The 24,264-nt window shown below is 43.7% G+C and overlaps 1 protein-coding gene across 4 annotated transcripts in view; it reads right to left on the reverse strand.

Moving 5' to 3' along the window:
- Window positions 1-1,385: 1,385 nt before the first annotated feature.
- The window catches only part of kif26aa (kinesin family member 26Aa), a 70,348-nt gene continuing 47,469 nt past the window's right edge, over window positions 1,386-24,264 (reverse strand). For all 4 annotated transcript variants that reach the window (XM_044168124.1, XM_044168123.1, XM_044168127.1 and 1 more), the window contains 10 exons: window positions 22,311-22,404; window positions 21,944-22,215; window positions 19,807-19,990; window positions 17,354-17,510; window positions 15,787-15,949; window positions 11,303-14,522; window positions 9,107-9,297; window positions 8,199-8,222; window positions 6,680-6,830; window positions 1,386-4,366 (listed from right to left, as the gene is read on the reverse strand). In XM_044168124.1, coding sequence (XP_044024059.1) covers window positions 4,179-4,366; window positions 6,680-6,830; window positions 8,199-8,222; window positions 9,107-9,297; window positions 11,303-14,522; window positions 15,787-15,949; window positions 17,354-17,510; window positions 19,807-19,990; window positions 21,944-22,215; window positions 22,311-22,404 — 4,644 coding nt within the window. In that variant the 3' untranslated portion in view covers window positions 1,386-4,178. The remainder of the gene's footprint in view (window positions 4,367-6,679; window positions 6,831-8,198; window positions 8,223-9,106; window positions 9,298-11,302; window positions 14,523-15,786; window positions 15,950-17,353; window positions 17,511-19,806; window positions 19,991-21,943; window positions 22,216-22,310; window positions 22,405-24,264) is intronic.

Consider the following 24,264-nt stretch of genomic DNA (forward strand, 5'->3'; position numbering starts at 1 on the left):
GGTTTTAGGATGAAACTTATCTTCAGTGCTCGTGTGTGTTTCCTGAGTGGATTAAACTCTGCGTCCACTCGTCTGACATTTCCACACTGAGATACCGGTTTATCTCCTGACAGAGTCGACTGTGGAGGACTTCGGGGTCGGACGTCTCTGAGCGAGAACCCGCCGCCGCCGCCGAGCTCTGAAGTCCGATGAGAAGGAACTGAAATGTCACATACTGAAGAAACGGACAGACGTCAGCTGAGACGTATAAACCGACCCTAAGCCTTTGGAAGGGCTCGAGTGTACGAGCCGGGACGGGTCGTTCTGGGACCCGACTTCGACTCTGATCTAGTCTTTTGAAAAAATGGAAACTGCGTTTTGTCAAATTTTGATTTAAAATAGATTTTTGGTCGTTTCAGTCAACAAAAACGAAAGATGTTTTAGTCTCATTTTTATCGTTTTGAGGCGTCAGCTGTTGCCATCTGTGTTGTTACCATGGTTACAGGTGTAGTGGAAAAGGCTGTGTTCACTCGATGACGCACCGTGTCGGACACCATGTGACTCCGCAGTGACACAACAGTAAATCCAGTTCTCATTATAACTGGTGAACTCCTGCTCACCTAGCATTAGCATTAGCATTAGCATTAGCACAGCTACCTGTTTTCCCCTCTGCAGAGCAGCTGATCAGTCAGAAGCTGATTCACTAAAAGGAAGCTTGGCAAAAGTTCAATGAGGAAGACCAACTTCATGCAACTATTCCCTCTCTCTCTTTCCCTTTCCTGCCTCCGACTCAATCAGCTGACTGATGGCGTTCACTCTTTCAGTTAAACCAATCAGATTTTGCCACAATCTCCATGAACCAATCATATCGTTGCTGTCAACCTGTTCCTCTCTCTGCTGTCCTTTCAGTGTCAGACGGATGCAACCCTCCTCCATCACCTCCGCTCTTCGTCACTCGTCTGATCGCCGAACACTCTTCACAGTGTGCACTGTCGAGCTAATGAACTGAATGACTCTTTAGGCTTCTTCGTCAGTTACGTCTCCTGATTGAAACGCTGCTCACAGAGTTTATCTTGAGAAGATTTAGATGTTTGGCTGTCGACGTTAATCCCGAACTGACTCCTTCCTTCTGACAGCGACATTAAAGTTACATCCATCAGCTGATGAAGTTCCGTTACCTTTTTATAAACGTGCTGACTGCATGCGTTCTTATCGGCAACAGGTCAAACAGATAAACCCATTTCTGGAGCTTTAAACTAGCTAAAAAGTGTGTTTACGTGTCATTTTCATCTATGTTAAACCAAAAATGGAAGTTCTTTGATAAAAAAGCATTTAAATGTTCTCCGACACGAGTCCTGAAACATGTTCGTCATTCAAAAGTGCAACAAATAATAAAAACCACTGTGTGTAATTTAACCAAAGACTCTTTATTAACATGTATGACACGAGGTGATCCACTCATCCTGTACATTTCCACTCTTCTCTTTTCTTTATAAATAATTATAAAACTGTACAGTACCAAAACAAATAAAAAAGGTCTGAATATAATATTAAAGGTCTCACATCAGCAGAGCAACATCAAAAAATGGGTTTGGCAAAACTCCTTTCTTCTCTTCCTCTATAACAAACACAACCTCAGAAACAAAGAGTAAATGCAGAATGTCGCATATTTAAAAAAGAAGAAAACTTTTCATGCAGCAACTTTAAAAAGAGCCTGAGATGTTTTAATGTCGAGGTAAGGAGAGACTTTCAAAAGGTAACGGAGGAAAAATGCTCGAAGAAACACAGCCAGCAGTTTAAAAAAAGAAAAGAATCACTTTTTGACAAACAGGGTTTGACTCCAGTTTGTTCTTCTACACTGTCTTTGAATTCACTTTTTTGTGACTGGAAAGTAATAATGAAAAAGTCTCAAATGTAAAAACGATGATTGAATGAGGAACAAATGAATTCTTATTTGCAGAAGAGTTTTTCAGATTTGGAAATATTTCGTTTGGACAGTTGATATTCAGATGATATTTAACTCGTCAGGTGACCAAAAGACAAACAGCCTGTTGTATCGCATGTAGGAATTTGACTACTAAACATTTTCAACTCACACAGACGCCTCAGTTTACACTGCCTGTCTGTTCCCGTCCACTCTGTGTTCTTCACATTCAGTCAAACTGTCCCGTCAGAGCAGCCGAACCAGCAGTCAGCAGCTCCTGTCTGCAGTGGACCCGTGGACGGACAGACAGCTGTCTCTGGATCACTGCGAGACTGAAGGAAACTTAGAAACAGCAGGATTCTCAGGCAGCTTCTGCAGCCGCTTTTTCTCTGGTTTCTAAGTGGATTTCTGGAGGTTTCTCAGCAATGGACATCAGAGACGATGATCTCCTCTGGAAGTGTGCGTCACACTGAATCTAAAAATATGTGCTTCATGTCTGTGAGTTCAGATTTGAGTCATGACTTTGAGAAGGAGGGCGGTTTGTTTTCCTCCACGGAGCTCCTGATTTTTAGCCTTCCTGGAGATGAACATCAAACCTGACAACCAGCAGAAACATGCAAGACACAAACAGACGTCTGTAATCTGAGAGAAATTAGAGAAACTCTGAGTCAGTGTTGGTGTCAAAGGCAGCAACATAATCCAGATGAAGGCAAAGACGGAGGTTTGCAACAATAACTGAGTCTTTGCTCTTCTCTCCTTTTCTTTTTATCATACAAACACTGTCAATCATATCATCTTTTTGCATAACGAATATATTAGACATGATAAATAGAAAAACATAATAAATAAGGAAAATAATACTTAGAAATAAATGTATTAAATTAGATAATAAATACAAAGGCACTTCCAGAGCTTTCATCCTTTTTGAGATCTGTTTATCTTCACGATTCTGATCCAGGACCAGCAGCGTGTTCCTCTGCTGTGATAGGACATCTCCAGAGAGAACAAACATCCATCTGTGTGGAAAATAAATCCAGAAAAGTTTGATTTTGCATCAGAAACTGATCCATCAGTCGTCAGCAACATGTTCCGTGATTCCACTTAGAAACCAGTTTTTTCCTTTGTTCTTTACTTTTAGTATTTTCCTGCTGTAACTCAATTATTCTGTTTTCAGAGGTTTTACTTTGTATGACTGAATGAGGTTGTTGGACGTTTTGTCCACTGATATGAACGATGTACAATAAATCATCCCTTTCCTCACTCTCTCTTCTCGTCTCTCTCCTCTGTCCGCCTCCCGTTGGTTGCCATAAATGTATTATAAGAACTGGATACCGCACTTCGACATGGCGGCCATTCATTGAAATGAAAACTGCTCGCTGAGTGCATAAGCCAAAAAAGTTTTCTGGTGCGTCCCACTGCACACACACTTACGCTCCATATGGGATTTCACAAACATTAAACCTTCACGCATTAACCACAGTAAAGCCCCATTCAGACTGGATTCATGTCTCTAGGGGAGGTGGGGTGACCTGCTCTGGTCTGCGAAAGAATTAAAACCATGAGGAGAGCAAGACCCCTTAAAAGCTACAGGTAGGTACTGCTATTCTCTTTTGAATCTTGTTTTTTAACCTGTATGTGTTCACATTCAGTCAAACTGTCCCATCAGAGCAGCCGAACCAGCAGTCAGCAGCTCCTGTCTGCAGTGGACCCGTGGACGGACAGACAGCTGTCTCTGGATCACTGTGAGACTGAAGGAAACTCAGGCAGCTTCTGCAGCGGCTTTTTTTTTTCTTAGTGGATTTCTGGAGGTTTATTCTGGACGGACGTCAGAGACGATGATCTCCTCTGGAAGTGTGAGTCCATACATTTGATCAGTCACACCTGTAAGTGTGTTTCATGTCTGTGAGTTCAGATCTGACGGAGTTATGACTCTGAGAAGGAGTGTGATTTTTGACTCAAATTGACCTCACGCAGTATCGTTCAGTATCCCCCCTTCAGCTCTCCGGCGCCCCCCTGGGGAAGTTTTTGTCTTTCTGTTGTGGCAAACTTCTTGACAGTGTATCCAGTAGTTGTTGAGATATTTCGGTCAGGACCAAGTGTTGGACCGACATACTGATACTGGTTGGTTGGTTTTACAGACGTCTCTTTTAGAAAAGACGGGGGAAATGCTTTTTGGGCCTCAGGGGATATTTTCGCTGCAGTACCGCGAGTGGCCAGATTGACAGCGGTGGTGCAGTATCCAGCTCTTTTAATATATCCATGCCGGTCTCTCCTCTCAGACCTCCACCTCCTGCTGTCCTCCATGCGTGGCGGCGGCGGCCGTCATCACGGCGATGTCGAAGCATGTCTCCATCATAACGCGGGACTTGCAGAGGTTGACGCAGTACTCCAGCTCTGCCGTGGCCTGAGCCAGAGCCTCCAGGTACTCCTGGGACTCCCGGTCCAAGTCCTGGTCTACGTCGACTGGAGGGAGGACACAGACAGGAAGAGATGGGTTAGTGTTCAAAACATTTAAAAATGCTGATAAGGACCATGTCTACAAAGTGGATCCAGCTCAAAAGTATTTTGACTTTTTATGAGCAAAACCAGAAGTCCTGTTCTGGAGGACGTCTGCAGAAATGTGACTGTATCGAACAAACTAACTAAATCTACCGATGTGTTAAAAAAAAAAGTATTTAGATCCGTTACTTGTGTAAAAGTATCAATACCACAGTGTAAAAATACTCCATTACAAGTAAATGTCCTGCATTGAAAATGTTACTTAACCCTTTCAGCCTTTTGCTTTATTTACAGGTTTTTAGAGAAAATGTCTGCATGTGAGTTGTACTGTAAATGTTGTAGGAAAACATAGTTTATACACAGTAAATATGTGTATATGAATGTACAGGAGAGAGTCAATGTTACAGAGATACAATATAAGGAACGTGTTGAGGACACATTCTGAGTCTCTGTAATGTCAACATATATATTGATAAAGCCCTGCATCACTGTGAGACTGAAGGAAACAGGATTCTCAGGTTCTGCAGCGGCTTTCTTCACTGGCGTCTAAGCTGGTTTCTGGAGGTTTATTAAGGAGTGCAGAGACTCAGTTTTAGGTTTGAGTCAGTCAATGTAATGTCTTCTTAAGTGATGGAAACAAGTGTGTGTCTGCTGACAGTGTTTGACAGTATATTATGACTGATGGTGAACCAACAGTCTCTGGGGGTGCAGGGCATGCTGGGATATACTGTATCTTTGCCGTCACATGAGGGGAAGTAGACGGTGATTTATGAGCTCCAGTGCACCTCTCCTCCTGCAGCCAATAAGAAAATAATGTCTTATTGATCTCAGGACGCATTCAGGCCTTCGAGCTCTTTCATCTGGTTTTTGCAGAGTTGAGTGTTTCTTGTGAAAAGAATCGGAGGCTTTTCTTTGAGGTGACCTGAGAGTTTGTCCCGCTGACAGAGAAATAATAAAAAGATGTAAATATAATCCTCTCCCTCTGGGCTGTTTGTCTTTGCAGTTTGCTCCAACAATCTCCTCTCCAAACACTCTGGCTCTCGTCTCTGCAGCACCGCGAGCTGCTTTCTTTTGTTCAGAGGATCCAGAAATAGAAGCATAATGGAGCGAGTTGAGCTGCAGAGGACGAGGTTTTAACTGGCAATGCTTCGGGCCGCCGGCCGCACTCAGCTGGAAACACACTCTCTGTTTGTCCACTTTGTGTGTTTGGGGTCAGGAGCTGCTCAATGCACTCGTTTGCCTTTTGTGCTGCGCGATAAAAGAGGGAGGAGGCAGCTGCTATATCTGGTCAAGAGTTTAATACACAGCGGACAGAACTGGATCATCTCTGAGCACAGACATCACTTTATAAGACTAGTCTGTGTAGAAGTAAACCCAGAATCAGACACAAGACCCTATACTCTCAGCAACTTTATGCGTCTTGTTCAGATCAGACAGCTAAATGCAAGCAAGAAACATTCAAGATTGAAATCCGATGTTCAAAACAATTTGGGATCCGGAGACGAATTCTAGCCAAATGCTCAAGTCAATACATCAATAAAGTCCTATCCCTGTGACAGCTGAAGTTAAGGCCCAGTCACACCAGCATTTAAAACAGCAGCACGTTCAGTCGGCCAATCAGCAGCCAGACAGAAGCGCGAAAGGAAGCTATCGTAGCTTATTAGCTGTGTGTCACCATCCAGTTTTATTGAAGCTCCTCTGTCAGAGCTAGACACTCAGAGACAGGAGGACATCATGCTAATACAGCTGCTAATACACTGTGGACACTTATTGACCTGTTAATGACCAAGCTAAGCTAATGATCTTGCTAATTGACGGATAGCAACCCTAATGGCTCAGAGAGCTTTTTGGTCGTTTTCAGTAACTCTTTATTGAGTAAACAGAACAGTGCAGAGAAAACAGACAGAAGATCAGAGAGATATTGTGACTGACTAGTGCTAGCATGGCTGGCTAGCGTGTTAGCGGTTAGCTGTCCAGCTACAGTAGTTCTATAACTAACACTGTGAGTCGTCATCTGAAAATCAATTTGGTCCTCGAGGACTTTCTGATCTGTCCAACATACGACTCCCTCCATCCGTAGACCCTTTAGATCAAGAAAACCTCCAGGCAAAGAACGTTTGAAAACTAAGAATAATCCCTAGACCTTCAAAAATATTTTGAATCATATTATTTTTACTTTCCTGTTCTGTTTAGGGTTTGGAAAGAATGTTCGAAAACCAAACTCTTTGTAATCTGTATTTGACACTGCTGGGTCTCAGCAGACAGGATTGTACTCACACTCTCCGCTCCATTTGCTCGGGTGGAGCATCAGCCGGCTCTTGGCCTCCTCCAGCTCCACCTTCAGCCTCTCGTGTTTGCTCTTCAGCTCTCTGATCTGCTGCTGCCGCTTCTCCAGCATCCTGAGCCGGGCGTTAAAGTAGAGCAGACCCTGAGGACCAAACAAACCCAGAGTCAGTCCAAACACAAACCTGCTGATGTTCCCCAGCAGAGTCTCTGTGATGCGAGGACGGACTCTGCAGAGCGTCAGGCAGTTTATAGGAGGTGGAGGGTGGAGGGGGATTACCACAAGTGGAAAGAGGGGCAGCTAACCTGCTCTGCGGCTTCAATCTGTGTCCACTGCTGGATTTAATTAGGAACCAGCCGGAGATAAAATTAGCATGGGCGCTAATCTGCTGGCTTTGGACTTAATCTGCGGGACAAACGGCGAGTGGAGGATTAAGAACAGCTGAGGACGAACAGGTGAGAGAGAGGTGGATCAGTGTCGCCTCTCAGCTTCGCTTAATTACAGCTGTTGTAAGAAAAAATAAGGGAAGACGCCTCAAACTATAACGCTGCAGTGGTCCCAGACTTTCATGGTACTTTTCCTGCTGCCATCTTCTCTATTTATTGCTGCAGGTATTTTTTTATTATTTTTATGTACATTTTCATCCATTACAACATTTTATTGTTTTATTGTGATCAATATTTTATTGAGATTTAAAGGTAGAAGAGTAGGATTTTCCTCATGCAACAATAATCCCTCTCAATCATCACTTATGACCCACTAGCAGTGTATCTGCAGAGCTGCTGCCCTCTGCCTGTATATCTTTCTTCTTAGTTTGCTATGTTCGGGACGTTTCTGGGCGTCGACCTTTGGGCAGGGGTGCAGCCTCCAGCCAATGACAGAGTGCAGGCTGTGAGGTCTTTATAAAAACGTAGAGACCAGGTCCTGGAGAGAGACATCGCTGTCTCTGTCTCTCTCCTCTGCTCAGAATCCTTCCCGCAGGGTTGTGCTGAAGCGAGGCCGTGTTTATTTGTATTTTAGAACATAACCGCTGTGAAACAGTCAGAAAATAATGTTTTATTTCTCTGATTCGCTGCTTTCTTCTCGCCAACGCCGCTCCCTCTCCTCATTCACTCTCTTGCTCGCTCGTTGAGTCGGGAGCAGCGGCAAACTTTGACTCGTGTTTACAAGCAGCAACCGACAAATCCAACTCATTCTTTAAACGTCATTATACAGGATGGAGTCACAAGGTTTGTTAAGCCACAGAGAAAGCTAATTATTTGTTATCTCAAATACTTTCACTAAAATATAGTTGCCTCTTAAGATACCAGATTTAGCCTGTTGGCTCCTGTTAGCTAGAGCAACAGCAATGTCAAAGTAATTCTGAATCAACTAACTAACTAGCTGCTGCTGTGAATTAGTACACAGAAGCTAACATCTCCTTTAATTTATTTAGCTTATCAGTGCTGCACATGAAAAGTGTTTTTGCAGTGTGCTGATTGGTAACAATCTCATTTTAAAAGTATAACTCACCTTTTCAACATCATGGAACGGCTGCTGAGAGAAGACAGAAACACAAAGAGAAGATCACACTCTGTAAATCTGTCTCTAAAAGATGAATTGCAGATCATCATTCTCTAATTGAAAATAAATCAGAGCTCCATTCAGCTGAATTCATGTCTTTCCTTCCCTCAGCTCACTATTCCCTGAAGGTTAATGACCCGTTAACACAGAGAGAGGCGACGGCCGTAAAGACCAACCAGCCGAGGCCAAACCTTCATTCATCACGGCATCCTCCTCTTCCTCGTCCTCCTCCAGTCATCACTCACATCCAAACCAATTACTAAACTGTGAATGACTCAGCGATAAACTCAGTTACTGATAAGTCTGACCTCAAGCTGGACTGGTGATACTGAAGATAACTGAAGGCCGGCGTAGAGGAGAAACATGACTACATTCTTCATATGTTTACTATCTATAATTTTGTCATCATGATTGTCCAAACTGTAGTTTTACTATGTTGGTCTGTACTGTCCACACGACATCTACTTCCTGTCTGTCCGTCCTGGGAGAGGGATCCCTCGTCTGCTGCTCTTCCTGAGCTTTCTTCCATTATTTCCCTGTTAAAAGGGGTTTTTGGTATAAATATTACACCTGCCAATGACGTGTCGTCGGAGCAGAGCTGTACTGATGATCTTGTGAACAGATTGATTTTGCGTTGAGTTGTTTTAGGTATATATTTTATTTTGGTTGATCGATGTGCCATAGGTAAACTAAAATTCATTCTCTCAGATGACTCGTACGTATGTATCACTTAAGATGTGTGATTGGTTCTTGCATGAGGCCCAGTGTTTGTGCTGATGATTCAACCAGCAGAGTTGCAACAGACATTATTTAACATTCTCCTGAACAGAGAGCTGAGCAGATGGAGCCCGCCTCACCTCTGACCCCGTCACCACCTCCCTCTTCCTCTCCAGGCGCTCCACGTCGTCGATCTCGTACACCTTTATCTCAAAGGGCTCCTTCAGGGTGCCGCCCAGCGGTGGCACGTCCACCCACTGACTCCCCACCTTCCTGCCCAGAGAGGAGGTGTCCGGGAGGGGAGCTGGGATCAGACGGCGCCGCTGGAAACCTGATGGAAGGAAAATTAATAAAATGAATATATAAAATGAATATATGAATGAAGTGATTTGTTTTGTCCAGAGGCGAACGGATCTCTGAAATAACGTTTAATTTAGTTTGTGATATCAATAGATGACAGGCAGGTACACAGACAGCCCACACAGCTCATTATTTTTAATTAGCCTCATCTTCTGAGCCAGTTTACCATTACCTCCCTTTTGTGTCAACAACCATTTGCGCTGCTGATAAGGTTTAAAACCACTGCCGTCAACCTAAAGACCTCAATCTTATTTTTAATGACTTTGTACACATGGCTGTCAGGTAGCTGCTGTACAAATTAATTTTGTGATTATCATGGCTGCAAAGAGCAAAACCAAAAGCAACAGCGTGCACCACAAATAAAAAGCCATTACTGATTATTAAAAACATTCTGGGTCTCTAAGTGAGGAAATAGAGTGTAGACTGAGGAGGAGTGTGTGTGGGTGTGTATGCTTTGGAGTGGTGTGTAGTGGATGGGGAGGGAGGGTGTGTGGGTGATAATTGGAGTTGGATATGTACACCGGGAATTGCCATGGCTTCATGAAATATTCATGAGGCAGAAAGGAGCCAAGATCCACAGACTGATGGCAGGCAGATCACACGAGTGCTGATTCCATATGCATCAGGCTGCCTGACCTGCGTGTCGCTGCTTCCAACAAGCCGCATGAATCACAATCAGCTGCAGTAAGGTAACAGCTCAGAGACAGAATACACTACAACATCGTCCCAGATAATGTGCATGGATGTAGATTTCACGATAATGCCGGGCCAAGACATAAATTCATGCGGTGAAATATCAGGGAGGAGAGCAGCCTTTGATAGATGCTCCCACAGCAATAATACCTGTACTCTTCAATGTGCTCAGCATTCATGAAAATATTGTATTGAACCGCTTTCATCCCATCATCACACATTCTGATGGATCGAAGGACATTTTGGAAAAAGTCATAAATATGTTAATTTCTCAATGTAGCTTCCAGAAGAGTTTTATGGCTCTTTCACTTTCTGAATCAATATACTGTGAAATAGTTGTTGAATGTCAAATTTGAGCATTAAACTTCTGCCATTAACTTTGATGATTTCAATAATAATTGGATAAGATGAAAAGGTAATACAGCCTTGCTTCTTGAGTATTCACTTTTACATTTCTACATGAGCTGCTGCTTTTTGTTCATTCCCAATGTATGACTTTTAATGGCCACAAAATAAATGCTATAAACTATCTTAAGAAAAACAAACAATACAAATGATGCTAATGTGCTCTAGCAACAAATGCAGTCCATACATATATCACAATTGGCTACTATGAGAACACCAGGTACTACAGTGTATTAGGTCTACAATTATCCAGTATAACAATATTTATTACAACTCAATAGCAGCGGTGTATATTGAGGTCAGTTGATCAGTCTGTGGAAAAGCAGATATAGCAACCACTAAGTGTCCACATTGCTAAGAAATGTGCAGATTTGTGGATATTTATGGTTCTCGAAGGATGAATCCTACTGAATTTTCGTTAACTTTAACACCATCAAGCTAAAATGTGTATGAACATCTATGTGCTGATTGTCATAAAATGTCCCGATCACATCCCTGCTACCTAGAATTTAAACCCTCTTAGATTGTAATGACCCCATGACCTTTTTCTGTAATGCCACCCTCAGGACAAACTTTACATTTTTAGCTTCACTGCTGGTAAGAGTACACAAATAATCAGGATGTTGTCTGACACATTAGCATGGTGTGAGGCCGCAGGGCGTAATAAAGCCTGCCACCATTAGAGGAGCCCACTGTAGCTGGGCTTTAGGCTGTTGAGTAAAATTAAAACTTAAAAGTGTGGTTGACAAGGTCACGGTTCCAACTAGACAAATATCGGTTGTTAATGTCTCTACATCAATTTCAACATTACAAATTATTATGGACCAAGTAAGTCAGAATATTTGGCATCTTTTTCTTTCTTTTCAAAATGGACTTACCATTTCCTCTCTTCTTGGGCGACTTAGAAACTCTGCCTCTATTGGACAAGGACACTCCACTCTCGCTCATTGAGTCGTGCGCTGAAGAGGTACTGCCAGTTGTCTCGCTGTCTCGGATCATACTCTCATAGCCGCTGCTTCCCCCGCTGTGGTAAAACAGGGCGGTGCGACCCATGGCTGGGGGCAACTCACCACTGAGGATGCTGCTGTTGTCACTGCCATGTCCACTGCTGTAGCGCTGCGGCCTCCGAGGCGCGGTGATCTTGCTGTAAGGTGATGGTAGTGGCGTGTTGATTGGTGACCCACTGACACTACTAGTCCCACTGTCAGTGCCATCATTACCTGTTACTCCGGGCCCCCTACTGAGCTGCTTCCTTTGGCTTCCAGTGACTAGCTCGCTAACCCGGCTGTTAGCCGCCCTGCTGATTGCCTGCTTTGTGCCCATGATGGTTCCTCTTCCTGTCTTGGCTCCTGTCCCCGACCTAGCTGGGGACTTACCGATTGGAGGTAGGCTAGTGTTGCGTCCAGCTACATTATCAAGAGGTTTAGGGGAGGAGTTCAGGCTCTTGGAACTGCTGGTAGACAGAGTCCGTACCTTTGATCCACCAGAAACTGCTGTTCGTGAGCTGATGTTGCCTTTGACCTGCCCCAGTTTGCTTGTAGTTGCAAAAACACCAGAAGGAACTTGGGAAGAAGAAGCAGATGTGGAGGTGGATACTGGAACCCCGAGTCTTGGCACTGGTCTGTTGGATCTGCTGTTACCTCCTAAAGTAGCACCACTGTTCTCCCTGAAGAGTTCAGGCTTGGACACAGCTAAGGTTTGACCGTCACATCTCTCCAGAGACATCAGACTCCCATAGTACCTGGAAGACTCTGCTTTCACCCCTCGTGTCTTCAGGCTTGAAGATGTCTTGGCAGAGCAATGTTCAGTTTTTAAACTAGATGTCCTGTGGCTGAATGAGTCTGCCCGGAGCCTGATGTTAAATTCTTCCTCTGAGGTCGATGTTTTAGGGAATGAGGACTTTCCAATGTCGCTGCTTGTTTTTAAGGCACTTGGAGATAGCGCAGTCCTTGTCTTTTGTTCTTGGCTTGACTGTCTGACAGGTGGAGCAGGAGGAGAAATGTTTCCGGATCCAGACTTGGAGATTACGCTGCTTTTCTGCCCATTTGACTTTTTTCCCAAGGATGAAAACCTCTGGGTACCTGTCACTGAAGTACCCTCATGACCCCATTTCGATTCAGAACTCTGGGGAATAGAAACAGTTCCTAGAGTCGTTGCACCTCGGGTGAGCCGTGGCAGCTTGATGAGAGTATCTCCTCTCCTGCTGCTGGACTTCTCACAACCGTCCACAACCCTCTGAGCTGAAGACGACATTTGTGCTTTTGGTGGCCGAGGTACGTTGTCACTGTTTCCTCCAGGCCTCTTAGATGAACCACTACTCATGCCACTTCTTGGTGGCTTACCTGCAGAGAGAAACTCAACCTCTCTGGGATCAAAGTCACTGCTTCCCTGAAGCAAAAAGTCATCATGTCTGCCTTCCTGTCTGCTGCAGCCCACAGTTGCAGATGAGGTAGGCTTGGTTTTTCTGGGAAGACTGGAATGGGTGGTGTGATGGGGAATCTGGGCTGACACTGAAGTGTTCAAAGTATTGGCTCTCACCTTGAGAGAGCCTTTGAGAGGGGCTTTGGTTGAGTCAAGGGAGGGAGGGCACTTGGTAAAAGAAGGTTTGTTTGGAGTAGCATGGCCACTGTCCAGCTCTGAGAAACAGATGCCGCTGTCATTCAGGGAGCTCTTCATGCCATGCTGAAAAAATGGCTGTTCATGAAATATACTTGGCGAGGTTAGCATGGATGCATTCTCTGTTGCCATGTTCTTGTCCCTCAAGTAAAGCTTGTTTATTGAATGAGTGCCTTCACTTTCAGCTGAATCAGCACTCACTTCACTTGGCCACGAGCCAACAGTTGACTGCTTGTTGCCATGTTGGGAAAACAACATTTCCTGACAGTCAGTGCCAACATCAGCTCCAGGTCCCACGGCTCCTTGTTGAGATGTATAAGCATCATACTCATCGTTAATACTGCTGATGATGCTTACAGGGCGAGAGCCAGAGGCTAAGGCCTGCAGAGAGCAGTCATTGTTGAAGCTGCGGAGGTTAGAGGGACGGCCATTGTCTGGGACAAGGCCATGAGGAAGCTCCTCTACGACTGTGAACACAAGCTCATCCTCCCCGTTTAGCTCCACGGGCTGCTGCAGTGTAACGGTAGTCCTCAGAAAATCCCTGTCAAGGCATCTTCCTAGCAGAGCTGCACGAAGATTGTTGACCTCCATGGGGAATCTACTTGTAAGAGGAACCCTTTCTGTGTTAAGGGACCCCAGTGGTTGGCCTTGCCCCAGTGCTTGTTGACTCATACCCACTGGGGGAGTCCTACCGACAACCTCCCCAGGCTGAGATTCCGCCCTGGATGTCCTGGGTAAGGACGGTGAAGCCGACGGCTTGGGTACACCTCCTTTGAGGAAGACCTTCTCTCGCACCACAGGCTCTGAGTCCTGGGAAAAAGTCCCACTGGGCTTTACCATACATGGCTGAAAGAAAGTGGCTAAAAGTTTCTCCCCATCTGCACTTGTCCGTTTGGAAGTGTCCATGAAACTGCTGGCTGAAGGGAATTTGGATTGTTCCTCATCAGGCTTATTTGTGCATGTGCTTGTTGTGCTTTCTAAGAACCTGCGGGAGAAGTTCTTATCAGATTTGGGTGGAGACGTTGCTTCTGTGGGTTTAGTAGCTCCAGTCTGAGTCCTGAGCGCTGCTACTTGTGTTGCTTTGCCCTCTGTGCTGAATGTGGCCGGGCCCTCGCTGCCGTCGATGCAGTCGAGTCTCTCCTGCAGCTCTGCAAACGTGTTACACTTAAAGTGATCGCCATCAGACCTGCGTGCATCTTTGACTCGCTTTTGGTTCAGGGAGGGGATGATAGGAACAAAGGACGGTGGTCCCTCGTTATCGCTCAGTTCTCGGTCCGAGATGGCCGTCCCTCCAGGCCCAACGTAGATGACGGTGTCGCAGGAGTGTTCGCTGCTGGAGGAGTAGTCAGGATCGCTGGAGAGCAGCAGAGGCGTGTCCGGATCGAGGGCCACGGTCCGAGGGTGGAAGGGTCGAAGATGAGGAGGTCGATGGGATGGGCCTTCTTCGCAGGAACTCTCCCCTCCGGACGAGCTGGAGGCATACTGCAGATTAAAGAGAAGCAACAGAGTATTAGCATACTAAAGAGACTTCAACTACACAGCAATCAACCTGAAGGCAAATCCATTTCTGGAGCGTCCTTTGTCAGTACAGTGTGAGGTTAAAAGTGCACACTGCGGGCTAGATTAAAATTAATGTCAATGAGATGTATAAGCTTGTAGCTCCTGTTTCCATATATTTTTTCAATTTATATAATACAAATACAGCCTCTAATGAGAGCGAACACCTTTCTCATCTCACCACTGAGGTTACCGTCCCTGTAGGAACAGTGATATTGATTATCTGCCATATCATGGTAGAAAAAACTCACTGAATTATGGCTATATGACTCCGTGACCTGATCATACAGATTTACATTCTAGATTGGAAGGTTTTTACTGTCACCAGCCTCAGGAAATCAGCTCAAACTCATTCAGAGACCAAAACCTTTGTAACTCCCATAGAATAATCTGAATAATCTTCAAGCCCTGGAAATTTAAGTAGTTTTTCAACACTGTAAAATGTCACCTATATTTTCTGTCTCAGCTTTGTATGGAGAGAAATATTTGATATTAAAGCAAAAGGTGCCATTTTGTTTTTGTGACATTTCCCTGTTATTTAGCCTGAAATAGCTTGGTATCTTTGGAAAATAAAGTATAGTAGGGAGGAAATCAGTAAGTCATATAACTCCAAACATTTAAAAAAAAAAAGTTTTTGATTTCAAGAAAAGGTCATTACACCACATTGAGTCCAAAAAGCATGTTTTGCCAGCATTTTTTATTCATGCAATAAAAACCAAAACAGAAAACCCCTAAATTATCTAATTCAGTGGAAATATTTTAAGTTTATCTTCCCAGAGTTAAATGTTTTAAAATCTCAATAATGGAGCAGGTGCGCTGCTTGTGTGGTGACCTGTGGCTTGCAGGAGCAAGCTCAAATAGCTCAAATAGAAATAGAAAGTTTGGTTTTATTCCAGAAGCCATTAGACTTGTGAACAGTCACAGTACAAGAAATGGTCAGTTTACCTTATGTATAGACTGATAAATGCCAGCTATGGAGTGGCCACTGCCATTAACTCTTGGGTATTTCAACTCTTTTCTAACATTGTCATATTTCTATTTTTAGATTGTTTTTCTGAATTGTTTATGTGTACTTGTGTTTGCAAACTTGCTTGCTTAATTGACCACTGATGAAACCAATAATTGTATATTCCAACCTGCAACAGAGATCGTTGACAGCACTGAGCTAGAGAAATAAAACCTGAAGTACCTTTGACTTCTTTTTCCTCATGCGGTGGATGCGGGAGGCCAGCTGCACTGTGGTCAGCGTCTCCATGTAGTTCGCCGGGGAGTCCGAGATGTGGCCGATCATGGTGGTTTGACAGTTGATGTTTCCCAGGGATTCACTAAGCAGCATGGTGAGCTTGCTGTCTCTGAATAATACATCAAGAAACCCTCGTTAGCAAAAAAAAAAAGCACCACAGGCCTGAGAAACCCCACAGGATCCCAGAAACCATTCATTACCCCACGCAACAGTTGGGCACAAAGAGGAATAGGAATGATCTCTCATTTCACATTAATGAAGCCCACTTTGAACTACACGTCGCATGTGATATGTAGTCAGAAATTGAGTGAAACGAAAAAATCCTGCCTTTGAAAAGAGTAAAGCTAGAAGGATCACATACTGAATCTACATATTGCAGTCTAGGCTTCTTTTGTTAACCACAACACCAGAAGCTGAGATACAGCCCTTTTCTTTTAGTAAATCCCCATTCTCACAATAGGTATGTTTCCATTAAACTGTTTTGATGTTTTTGATGAAGATATTTGACCAGATGACATCATTAATTGCACACCAGAAACTCAGGGTATTTCATTGATGCATCTGACCTATGGACCCCCAACTAAGGACCCCTATATGGACTTACAGGGTACAATGTGGGCTTGTTCATTCCAGTTTTTGTTCTAGAGGGAAGAGTAGAGTGAAGGCCACACATGGTTTATGAGATGAGGCTCTTGGGCACGGTTACCTAAAAGGCCCCGTAACCTTCCTAACGCCCGTCACACCACCCAAATCATAACGGTGTAATGTCGATGGCCTCTTTGTCAAAACATCTTCAAAGTGAAGGTGCCCTCTAACTTTCCGACAGTATACTTGTGCCCTGTTGGCCCCCTTGGTAACCTGTCCATGGTAGAGGCCTGTACCTGTGTGTTCAGACAGAGGGCTAATTTTAGAGGAGGTGCAATTGCATACAAAGTAAATGGAAAGATGCGATTAGATGCAAATTCAGGACGGCGTGAACTGATCAAAACTGAGCAAAAAAGTTGCGTGTATCCCGCAAGAAGCAAACCCCTTCTTCTGTCTTTCAAAATGCCAACTTTTCCACCTCAGAATTTCTGACATTTTTACTACACAAATAGTAAATTAGCATAAAATCTGATGGGAATGAAACAGATGAGATGGAACGACAACATCCCAAAACAATTCAACAGCTTAAAATGCAAAAGAACAAAGGTGAACCAGACAAAATGCCAAAATACAAGCCTGAAAATAAAGACAGAGCTTCACAAAACAATCAGCCTGCATAACAAACACCCAGAGGACTGAACATACATGACCATCAGCATTACAAAGTGATTGATTCATCAGTCTAATCAATAGTTTAAGACTGACTGAAACCTCATTAAAAATACAATAAATTCTGTCTTCCTGGTTCAAACATCTTCCCCTCACTCCTCTCTGTCCTCACAGGGATCTTTGGCCCATCTGTTGTTTGGGCCCTGTGACCTTTGAACCCTGCTGGGTTCATTAAAATGCCCAGAGTGGGCGCTCGTACCTGTAGGGAACGTGCTTGGCCCCGTTGGCGAGGGCGAGGATGACGTTTCCCAGCGCAGACAGAGACAGACACTGACCTCCACCTCCCTCTCTGGTCCTGCTGATGTCCGTCTCACAGCTTCCCAAATCCAGGAGGTGGAGACGACTCCGACCAGACACTGAGAGACAGAGAGGGGGGATGTTCTTAAAAGACAATATACAATACAGCCTTTTAAACTGCTCATTAGTGCTGAAACGATTGGCTGGTTAAATGACTGGTCATTGAATTGATTTGTTCATAGACAGAAACATAATCAATGGCTATTTTAATAATTGATTGGCTGTTTAAAGATATTTATCAAGTAGAAATACCAAACAGTAGCTGGCACAAGAGATTAAAAGTCTCTAAGCATCTTCTGCTCTTTATGAAGAATAATCTCTTACGTAGAGTAAAGGAATCTGCTGCTGTCATTATAAATTCAAGCGTTGTTTAAATATGAAAACATTTCTATGGACCCTGGGCTGTATGGGCACTGGAGCCGAGACTTCATGCTAAAAATGTGATCTAGTGATTCTGCTCGGTGGATTAACTGTTTTCTGTGAGCAAACAGGATCACTGCAGGAGCAAAGAACTAACAGTAAAACAAATAATAACGGCTCTGGTATCAGAGGACATGATGTCTACAGCCTCCGCGGGACGACAGAGGGAGGCAGCAGAGACAAGAACCACAGGACGGTTTAAAACAATACACACACTGGACGCACGGCCCAGAAAAGGTCAATACAACCCAGCAGAGGTGGGACAAGTCATTGTTTTCGCAAGTCCCACATCAAGACACATAAGTCCCAAAACAAGTCCCAACTAGTCTCAAGTCAATATCCCAAGCCCTAAATCAAGGCAAGGAAACAAGTCCAGTCCAGACACATTAAGACAGGAAAGCCCCAAGTCAGGACCAACAAGCTTCAAGGTGTGAAGCAACTTGACTGGCTGGTGTATATTTGTTGTCAGAAAAAGAAAAGTTGATTTGCTGCAGAATGTGTATGACATATATCAAGTAATTTCAAGTCCAAGTGAAGTAAAGTGAAGTCCAGCTGCAAGTCTTTTCGGATTTTGTCAAGTCGAGAGGTAAGTAATCAGAGACTCCATAATATTAAAACCCAAATATATAGCTATATTTATGCATACATGGACCGTGGATATGTTCAAAATATCACATTTGAATAAATTTTACCAGGACGTCTGACCAGCTCAGATCTAATACTCAGATCAGTATCAGTCTGACATCTCCGTCTCTCTCTGCTCATTTAACTGCCTGTTCTTTTCATTAAGTCAGAGAAATGATGGTGTGAACGATCAACCGCCCGCATCAGCAAGATTTAGAAACTGCTGAGAGCGGCTGAGTGTATGGTTTTACATCTGCCGGTCTATAAACACTGCAGGACACAGAGGCTTCGGGCCTCATTAGCCATGCAGATTTATTCTAGACGTGGACGGAGAAGCTGCGAAACACTAATAACTGTGGAAATGTCTCTGCTGTGACAGGTAGATGTGGGCGGTGGTGGCGTTAGCGTAGCCTCTCTGCTTGTTAATGTTCTTGTTGAGCACGTCGGCAGCTCCAAATGAAGCTAATTAGCAGCTACATGTTTGCAAATGAATAGCAGAGGGAAAAAGAGAGCTGCACAATCACTAACGGTAGATTTTATTCTTGCCTGAGGGGTCAGTGTCTAAAACCTGCTGTTTCTTCATTACGTTGCTGTTGAGCAGATGTCCACATCAGGTGGTTGTAACCTGCACAGGTATGTTCGCTGCTGCTTAATTGAAAGATCGATTGTTTTGTCACATTTCTCTACAATTGAACCCAAATAAGAAAACAAAGGTCAGCTTTTAGAAGATTCATTTGAGGTTCACTGTGTTCATACGAGACGTCATTTTACAACATTAGAGAGTCTGATTTTGGTTTTCCTGTGTGTCAGGTCAGCTTTAGTATTAATTACTGGTTTTAAACAAATCCCCAATTTATCCACACCGCTTATTTGGAACGAAACCAAAAGCTAAAGTAGTCTGGTGGGTTTAAATACAGTTTGTTAGTTAGTCCTGTCTGTGGCTCTCAGCTCCAAGCCCATTGGTTCCTACTGAAGATGTAAAAAATGTTGTTCACTGTAGTTTTTATTAAACAAATGGGGGAGGGGGACAACAATTCAGGGAGATGGCCTTAAAATACAGGAGAACCCGGGAAAAAGGGGAGTGTTGGCAGGTACGGTCCATAGATTTCTTGCAGTTTGGACCTTTTTCTTATTTTTTCATCGTTTTCGTTTTGTTCTGATGATTCGACAGCAGAGTTTCATGCCCGTCACAAGCGGTCTATCACCAACACTGAACCTGAGGAAAATGAATGGGACTTTTACTTCTGAGTCCTGAAATATCACCTCCCAGTCATCAACTCTTTAACGTCTGACACTCAAACACACACTGACCTGCTGCCTTGTTGCTCTTGTCCAGCCTCTCCTGATAGAGGTGCAGGGTGAACAGGAAGTGCGAGTTCCTCCGGACCTCCTGGTCGCTCGGCGCCCGGCTGCTCCTCCTTGCTGCCAGGGCGGCGTCCAGGAAAAACGCTGCTCGCTCGGCATTGGTCGCCCGCAGCTCCGTCTGGTTCTGCAGCTGATGGAGAGAGAGAGATAATGAGACATGGGAAAGGAAGGAAGAACTCAGAGGAAAAGGAAGATAATAAATTATGAAATTTAAACAATGGTGGTCCTGCGAATACTGTGGCTGAAGGAGAGACTATGATGTGCAAAGACGAGATGTGACTGACGAGGTGGCTGCAAGCCAGATTACACTGTTCTTATAGGCAGCCATATTTTAGACTGCAGGGGTTTTCAAAGTCGGACACTGTGGCCGCTCTCAGACGAAATCAAAGCAGCCCCATTAATTTGGAGGCTGTAAACAGGAAGTATAATGGCGCCATGAAGTCTGAAAGACGTCATTTTGAGTTTATGAAGACGTCTCATCTAGAAAGAGAAACGTCAGTGACGAGTTTCTCGAGATAAAGAGAGAGAATGATAACAGCTGATAAAGAAAAAAAGAAGTCTGCATGAAGGAAGAAAATTAAAGTGAGAGAAGATAAAAAATGTGTCAGACAGAAGGAGCCCAGGGGAGATAAAACAGAGTGAATAAGAATGAAAAGAAGAAGGTCAGGACTAATTGGACAGTTGTGGACAGAGATGAAGTCTCCGGGGTGAAGACGAGGTCAGCGAGGAGGAGGACAGGAAGGGAGGAGGTAGTGAAGGGAAGGAGGTGAGGAGATAAAGATGTCTGAGAGAGAGAAAACTCATCAAGGTGACCTGATGGTGTCTTGTCCTGAGGAACAAGTCTGTTTCCTGCATGTATTTATGTTTATCAATCAAGCAGAGAAACATTATTATCAAACAGGTGATCGAGTATTCTGAACTAATGGCAGTCTCAGTTATTCTCTCCAGCAGGCTTCGGCCTAAATGTTTTTGTGCACATGTATGACTGAACGCTCGAGGACCTCTCGTGGTTGCGTTGTTTCACAATTTTTGAAAAACCTATTTTATTGACTGAGTCTTTCCTAAAGTTCGTTCTTTCGTCTTTTCAGCCGTATTCACCATTTTACGATCTGCGTTACGACACAGCAAAGGGCCGAAAACGAGGCTCAGCTCGTCTGCTGCAGGACACATTCTGGCCTTTGTCGTTTGGTCTCAACTTGAACCGGAGCGGCTGCAGATTGATTCCGTACCCGACATGTTGTGATCCACTAAAGTTCGACACGATACGAGATGAATAAATCCTGTTTTTGTTATCTTCGCCGCCATCTTGACTGTAAGGGAGCTGAGTGAGATTCAACTCTTCTTTGTTTGGCAGGGAGGGGGGGGGGGGGTTATATTTTGTGTGCTGTGTTACAACAAAATCTTCTAAATAAACAACAATGTTTAAATTCTGAAGTTTGGACTTATCGCCCCGTTTATTGTTTCCTTATTAAGTTGATACAGTCAGACGAACTCAGGACGCTCGGTCATAATACCGTCACACTATTCTGTGCATCTTCAAGAAAACTATACGAAAACACTTCCTCCCGCTGCTCACATGCAGACACGCTGACACACAACCTGCCCCGCACTTCCTGTTCGCCACCCACATGACCCAGACACACCTGGCGGAGATCTGCACAAGCACAGTTTACTGTAATTAACTGCTTTATCTTTGAATGATGTTCAATTTTAGCATATTTTGTGTTGCTATGCGTTGTTTGTACACAGGTGTAAATATTACTTTTTATCCAGTTTGAAAACGAGACCAATGACAGTTCAGTGAATCGTTCGTTTTGTCCAATCAGGCGCAAGAATATTTCATACTGATGTCTGAGTGAAGGGAGAGAGCTGTCAATCATCCCTCCAGCCAATCCGATGTCAGTACTGCTTTATCAAACAATGACGAAAGAGGAAACTGCGTCATAAATCTGGTTTGTTTGTCCCGGCTTTTATTTGAAACTCTAGTCACTGTAATGCGACTCCCGTCTCTGCTGGTGAGGTGAAGAAACAAGGCGAGGAGGTGGAAGAGATGATTTAAGAGGAAGAAGAGTTTGTTATCTACCTGGGATCCACAGAGGGGGTCTTCTCGCAGTGACACTGCGGGGCTCGGGGCCTCCTGGTGGCCCCCTGCCGAGGAGGAGGAGAGTTCAGCCAGGAGGTCGGTGAGCGTCTCCTCCCGACCGGAGATCTCCACAGCCGACACTCTGACAGAGAAACGAGCTCCAGACTTCTCCCTCCGCTCCTCGATCACTTTAAAGAGCCAGGAGATGGCTGTCGGAGCCACGCCCAGACTCTGGGTGGAGCAGTCCCGACCAATCATGGTGTACGTCTTACCTGGGGAGGGTGGAGTCAATGCAGCAATGATGTGAAAGTCAAAAAAGTGTGTGTGTGTGTGTGTAGTGTGTGTGTGTAGTGTATTGTATAGTTACCCAGGTTAGCGTGTCCAAAGCAGAAGATGCAGCCGTCCGCTCCGTTCACCACCGACTGGATGACCTCAGCCACCGTCCCCGAACACACCTCAGCCTATCAGGATCAAGATCCAGTCAGTATCGACCAATCATGCCTGAGCACAGTCACCTTACAGCTCACATACCCAGGGGCTTATATACATACTGTATTGTTCATTAAAAGATACAATAACAAATGTTATGATACTTCAATACACTGTATAAAAATACAACTCTTTACGTTACGCTGTTACATTATGTCACGTTACGTTAAGTTACGCTATGTTACGTTACTTTTTTTGGATTATGTTATGCTAAACTATGATCCAATACTTAAGCTGCATTATGTTACGGTGTGTAATGTTAATATAGTAATATTACTTATGGATGTAGATATTACACTACATTTTCAACACGCTATGATCTTTAGTTCTTATTACTTAACTTGATGTTACCTTACATTAACACTGCTTTATGTCACGTTATGTTACACTACGCTATGATTTAATACTTTAACTCACATTGTTACATTGCCTTAACATATGTTATTTTACATTTTGTTACACTGTGTTAACATATTATTTAGCATTGTGTTACACTGGAATTCTTTAGATTATGTTACTACATCTTATACAATGATACAATGCTCACTTACATCACGCTGTTAGGTTATGTTGCAATGCGTTATATTGTGTTGCGCTAATACTTTGGGTTATGCTATCTTCCACATTGCGTTACATCCCGGTATACTATGTTGTGATCAAATATTTTACGTTACAATATGATGGGATTATGAGAGGATAAAATAGAATATGATACAGAAGAGAAAAGAAGAGAGCAAAACTTGCTGCTTCACACAAACTCACTGTCAGAGAGTTGAAATCTACATTGTGTATAATTTTAACTGACATCATTTATCACATCCAGTCTGAACTCAGCAGGAGTCTGTTTCTCTTTTCTGAATGCCACCGTGTGTTTTCATAAATCCAACTGTTTCCATCTTCACGTCTGCTGCTTCCTGATGTTTCCTCACTGCATCGCATCACAGATACTCCGACTGTACTGACAGATAACTCTGTATCACACAACCTCTGATCTACATCCGTCTCCCGCTGTCGTCGGTCTCTGGGGATAAACAACTCGCTGCAGAGGTGACACCTGTGATGAAGAGCTCAAACTTTGGGTGCGTGCCTTGAATTTATATATTCAGTCATTTCTCTGACTGGAAAAGCAACTGAAAATAAAGATTAAGCTAAAGATTGAAGCTGTTATTGATCATACTGATCAGCTTGTGATCACGTGCAGTTTAAAGCTTTTTAACCCTTTGAACTCTCGGCTGTTATTCAGTTTTCACTCTCTGTATTTGAGTCACTACATGTCTGAACTCTGGAGGTCTAATATTTCATTAATTGGCAGCCAATGTTTAACTTCGAAACTTGAAAATGGAATTGCAGCTGGACTTTTGCATTCAAATGATTTCAGCTCAGATTAAATGAAAATGTTTTACGGATTCTCTCTCCAGGATTTTTCCAGGCTGTTTTTGAAAAAAGAAAAAGAAATTGACGATCATGAAAAAGTAATTTCCATTACATTCAGAGGATTCAAATGCAAAAGTCCAATATGCAGTGTTTGTCAATTTAAAAAAGAAAATGAAAAGTAAATTTCCCACTCACTGTCAGTATGACTGTGGCAGTTCACTGTAACGCTGAACTGTCCTGCACAATCGCTGCATAACTCCTACAGGAGTTCTTCACAACTGAAACATTTTTCTATGTGTAAAATTCAAATGTGCACATGAATGGAAAATGAAATCAGTTTTCATATGAGTTGTACTGCACATGTGTAGAGCTTGCCAATTTGAAATGTTTGTATTTTTTGCATTGATGTCCACAGACCCACGCTGATGGAACATCTGAACCTTGATAATGTCGAAACA

The sequence above is a fragment of the Siniperca chuatsi genome, linkage group LG16 (assembly GCF_020085105.1).
Source record: "Siniperca chuatsi isolate FFG_IHB_CAS linkage group LG16, ASM2008510v1, whole genome shotgun sequence".
Taxonomy (NCBI): domain Eukaryota; kingdom Metazoa; phylum Chordata; class Actinopteri; order Centrarchiformes; family Sinipercidae; genus Siniperca; species Siniperca chuatsi.